The 5,661-nt window shown below is 42.2% G+C and overlaps 1 protein-coding gene across 15 annotated transcripts in view; it reads right to left on the reverse strand.

The window, feature by feature from the left end:
- Nucleotides 1-5,661, reverse strand: part of Epb41 (erythrocyte membrane protein band 4.1) — a 150,997-nt gene that overhangs the window by 48,388 nt on the left and 96,948 nt on the right. For all 15 annotated transcript variants that reach the window (XM_029539721.1, XM_029539716.1, XM_029539720.1 and 12 more), the window contains exons 10-11: nucleotides 2,493-2,590; nucleotides 1,645-1,817 (exon numbers count right to left, since the gene is read on the reverse strand). In XM_029539721.1, coding sequence (XP_029395581.1) covers nucleotides 1,645-1,817; nucleotides 2,493-2,590 — 271 coding nt within the window. The remainder of the gene's footprint in view (nucleotides 1-1,644; nucleotides 1,818-2,492; nucleotides 2,591-5,661) is intronic.

Consider the following 5,661-nt stretch of genomic DNA (forward strand, 5'->3'; position numbering starts at 1 on the left):
TTCCTTCCTTCCTTCCTTCCTTCCTTCCTTCCTTCCTTCCTTCCTTCCTTCCTTCCTTCCTTCTTTCCTTCTATTTATTTATTGTATGTATATGAGTGCACTGTCACTGTCTTCAGACACACCAGAAGAGGGTATTGGATCCCATTACAGATGGTTGTGAGCCACCATGTGGTTGCTGGGTATTGAACTCAGGACCTCTGGAAGAGCAGTCAGTGCTCTTAACTGCTGACCCATCTCTCCAGTCTCTTGATTTTCTTTTCCTTGCCATTTCCAATACTTAATTTATTGGCAATGTTGCCAGCTCTACTTCCAAAACGAATCTCTAACTGCTTTCCTCTGCCCACCACAAACTGGCACTGTCTGGCATTGACTCTCGGTGTCAGCCTCCGGCCTGTTTCTGGTTTAATCCTCAGGCAGATGGAGTCTTTGCTGCTCAGTATTCAGAGGTGACAGCAGTTAGGCTGTGTCGCTCTTTCCAATAGTTTCCCACTGTAATGAAGAAAAAAATCTAAACTCATTACTGTGGGCCTTCGAGGCCATTCTAAGTCTAGCCCCGCCTGCTGCTCTGACCACATTTTATGCTCCTCTAACCTAGGCTAACTAAAATCCACCCCTGTGCTGCTCATTCAGTGCTCACATGGTTGTTTGTTTGTAATGAAATGCTCAGTTCCTGTGTAGCAGCCACATTTCTGGTTCTTAACAACCAGAGTGATTCCAAATCATTCACAACATATATTTCCATTGGCACAGAGAGTTCTGTGGAACAAGGCAGAGCTCACTCCGCCACTCTTTCATCTAGAGTGTTTCATCTAGACTTTGAGGTGGCTAGTAACTTCTCATAGCTCAGGTTTAACTAAATGAAATTATTCTGAGGAGCCTTCTGACTGTAACTGGATTACTTGATCTGAAGCACCCCTCCATCTCGCTGCCTGAGACATTTGTCACCTTATTTTCCCATTCTATTTTCTTCAGAGCACTCACAACTACCTGAAGTTATTTTTATTTGTTTCTGTTTTTACCTATAGACTGAAAACTCTGCCCACAGCAGTGTCTCTAAAGAACAACAGTAGGCACATAAGGCATGCTAAACAAGTGACTGAACAAAGTAAGAAACGAGTTAAATACTTGTAGAATCTGTTGGTATTCAGCCATTACTGCCTACAGTGAACTTCACTTCTTACTCTTAAGATGGTTTTCTTAACTCTGCTATTGGGTTTTGCTTGTGTGCTTGGAGTCAGGGTCTCACTGTGGCTCTGGCTGGCCTGGAACTCCTGTGTAGGATAGGTTAGCACTGATATCCACCTCCTCTGCCTCCCAAGAGCTGGGATGCTAGGACTAAGGGTCTGCACCACCACACACAGCCTTAAGTCCTTACGTCTGGATTAGTCAGCAGCACCCCTTTCACTTGACCACTGAGGTTCTCCGTAAACTGGAGATAGTAGAATTATTATAAATAATCATACTTCCAAGTTGGGCATGGTATCATGTTTGTAACCCCGGCACTCAGGAGGTCAGAACAGGAAGCTAAAGAGCTGAGGCCAGTCTCAGATATAAGTTCTTATTTCAAAACAACAACAATAAAAACCCCTTATACTTCATCTTTCCCTAAAGATCACGGTAGCATCAATGACATCTAATACAAACCTCCATCGAGGCTCCTGGACGCCCGTTTGCTTGCTGTCCGCTCAAAGTGTGGAGCAGGCCTGTCAATCAGGGCACTGGCTTGCCTGGTCTGAGCTTGAGTTCGGCCGCTGTATCGGAATTTGGATCCCAGGGCAAGAAACTTGCTTTTGGGAATGGTGTCTGTAGAGGTCAGTCTGAGAGAGAAAAATGATAATAATGTTCCTATTTTATAATTGTATTGCATTACTTTATTATTGTGACTATAAAACTAAAAATCAAACCAAGAATAAAGAAGTTTCCAAACTCTTGTGGCAATTTCTAGTCAAGCAATCCCTACTGTAAGTCTGGGTCATATCTCAAGCAACCAGAAGTAACTTAGTTGGGAGTTATAATATTAAAAGCATTAAGTTTCTAGGTAAGGTCTCACAGTTTACGAAATGCCTGATAGCACTGCAGGATTCAGACAACATCCTTGAAATGTATCTGTCATTTTACAGATACAGGAAATTGACACATCCCATGAAGAAATTACTTGCTTAAAGCTATACAGTTATTAGGAGGCAGGTCCGTAGCAACCTACATCCAGGACTGAGTTCAGCAGCTGTGAAGGCAACCAGAGCCTCAGGCAAGCGCTGGGTCTCACTCCTTACTTCCGCTGTTCTTTTACAGTGCATGGAAAGGCACCGTGGGAATGCTGAGCCACGCTTTCCAGCCAAAAGAGGAAGGACTAGGTTCACATTGTCTTAAGTTGCTCTTACCTGAGCTAAATAAAACGCCAGCTCCATAGAGATGAGAATTTCAATAACAGGTTCAAAATAGAAGCAGGCGCAAATAATGCATCCTTGAGAAATACTTGAGCAGAATAATACCTGAAGAACGTGTGATGCTCCACGCAGACTTTCCATAACTTCTTGGCCGCTCGATAACTGGGGAGCTTGAAGCCGATGGTACTTTCATAATGTTCTTGCTATAGAGATGCAAATAAGCATAAAACATAAATACTTTTCAGTCAGAGTGACACAGAGCCAGAGAAATAGGATACCATCGAAGAGATACCACACAAAGAATGTCTGGGGGGTTAGCGAGATGGCTCAGTGGTTCCAGAGGACTGGGGTTCAATTCCTAGAACTCACATGGTGGCTCACAACCATCCATTACCACCACACCATCATCTGCTCCCAAGGGACCCAACACCCTCTCTGACCTCCGTGGGTACCAGGCATGCATGTGGTACAGACACACATGCAGGCAAAACATCCACACACACAATATTTTTTAAATTAAAAAAAAACTTACATTAATATTATTTTCTTTTTTTATATTATTTTCTTATTAAAAGAAATTTGCTCAGCAATGGAGGTTTTGTCCAAAGCAATAGTTAGGAAGTAGGTCTTCTATTACTTATGCATCTAATTTTTTTAGAACACACACAGTACGCAGGTACTGCCCTGAGACACACTTTAGTCAACCTCTGACTGTCTTAAACTGCTTTTTGTTAGTCACAGACCTACATTTGTAATTTTAGATTATTCAATAATCAGGGAATGAGACATCCCGTAATTGCTCCAGTCCACCACTATTATTACACAATAGAAATTAGTATCGGGGCCGGCTGTGGTGGTGCACACCTTTAATCCCAGCACTCGGGAGGCAGAGGCAGGCGGATTTCTGAGTTTGAGGCCAGCCTGGTCTACAAAGCGAGTTCCAGGACAGCCAGGGCTATACAGAGAAACCCTGTCTCGAAAAAACAAACAAACAAACAAAAGAAGAAGTTAGTATTGGGAACTAAACGTTTGTCTCAAACCAGGGTCTCACTACATTGCCCTGGTTTGTCTGGCTATGTAACTCACAGAGCTCTGAAATTAAGGTGTGTGCCTCCTTGTCCAGCCCAGATTCTTTTAATTTTTAAAACTGACACACACTGACTTGTTGACAATGTCTGGTATATGCATATGTTGCAGAATAACCAAATGAGGCTAGCTGGCCTATGGACGAACTTATGAGTCTTTTAAAAATACTTAAAAGTCATCCTCTTGATCATATGGGAAGAGTCAGTGCTGAAGACTAAACCCCTTGCTAATGTACCTCCCAGCAACACTCTTGTAACCTACAGTCACCATGGTGTACAGCAAGTCTCTGGGACTTACTTCCTCATCCTTGAATGATTACAAGCTTTCTTCCCAGGCACTGTCAGGGCTACTAGAAATCCATGCTTTCGGTCTGCCTCTTTGTTTCCACCTCAAGCACGCTTTGTAAGACGGAAAGGGAAGCAGGTTTGTTTGCAAGCTCTTATTGCTAGCAACGGTCTGACTATATCCAAGTATAATTTTACACATGGAGAAACTGAGGTCAGGGAATTGCTCACTCAGCTACCAGATGGTACAGCCCTCTGAAATAGTCATGGCCCCCCAATTTTCAGAATCCTGCTGTTCTCAGATGATTTGAGGAAGAATTGTGTATTTTTCACTATATATTGGATAGCTGAGACTTCAAGCCGAGGACTTCTCATAGCATCTATTACATTTCTTTCTGTGCATGTACTTCTTTCTGCCTTCCTATGTTAAAATGCAAGCTGGCTGAAGAACAGCAACCTTTTACTTACTGTTATATTTCTAGCCCTTAGAAGAGTCACTGGCACAAAGGACCTGTTAATAAACATTTTGTGGCAGTGCATGCCTTTCAACACTAGAGACAGGACAAGCAGATCTTCTTGACTTCCAGGCCACACCGAGGGGCTGCATACAGAGACCCTGACTCAAAAGCTTCTTTCTTGTTAAGAGTCGTGGATTTGAAACTTAGGGGGAAGATACTGACAGGTACTTGCACAAGCACATGAGTATGGAATGAAACAGTGCTTCAAGGCACAGCCAGTTCTTCCAGGCTGAGACAGTACCACGTTTGACCAGCAGATGGTGATACACACACGCACAGCCACCTTAGGTCAGCCGGGCTTCCCTGGGAGAGAAGAGTTGCTATTTTTCATGACTATAAGGACACTCAGCTGCTTCTTACCTTTCCAGACTCACTTCTTCTAGAGAAGACTTTAGAGCTTTTTAAAAAATGTCCTGGGTAGGAAATAATTCAGTGACTAAAAGCACATACTGCTCTTAATACAGGACTTAAGTTCAGTTCCCACCACACACTTCAATCCCCAGAATCAACATGGTAGAATGAAAAACCTCCATGTTGTCCTCAGATCTCCACACACCCACTGTGACACGTACTTGTTCATTTTTTTATAAAGTTAGCAAAAGAGATCTGACAGGAAAAAAGCTCCAACTTCAGGGTAGTCAATGTCTCTTATGTCCCGAGACACCTATATTCATGTGCACATACCCAGACACATAGCCCCTTAAACACACCACACACACACACACACACACATACATACAAACACACACACAAACAGACAAACATACCACACCACATGCAGACATACACAACACACACACACCCCAGAGACAACACACACACAACACATATACAACACAATAAAACACACACCATACACACAACAAACACACACACACACACATACAAAATCACATTAAAAGCTACATAAACAGACCTCTGTAAAAAAAGAAACAAAACAAGGGCTGGAGAGATGGCTCAGTGGTTAAGAGCACTGACTGCTCTTCCAGAGAACCTGAATTCAAATCCCAGCAACCACATGGTGGCTCACAACCATCTGTAATGAGATTGGATGCCCTCTTCTGGTGAGTCTGAAGACAGATATAGTATACTTACATAAAGTAAATAAATAAATCATATATATATATATATATATATATATATATATATATATGAAATCAAAAGAAAAATAATAAAGATTTATGTTTAAAAAAACAAAACAATAACTTTTTTTTTTTAATTTTTTTTTTAAGATTTATTTATTATATGTAAGTTCACTGTAGCTGTCTTCAGACACACCAGAAGAGGGCGTCAGATCTTGTTACAGATGGTTGTGAGCCACCATGTGGTTGCTGGGATTTGAACTCCAGACCTTCAGAAGAGCAGTCGGGTGCTCTTACCCACTGA

This window comes from Mus pahari, chromosome 6 (assembly GCF_900095145.1).
Source record: "Mus pahari chromosome 6, PAHARI_EIJ_v1.1, whole genome shotgun sequence".
Taxonomy (NCBI): domain Eukaryota; kingdom Metazoa; phylum Chordata; class Mammalia; order Rodentia; family Muridae; genus Mus; species Mus pahari.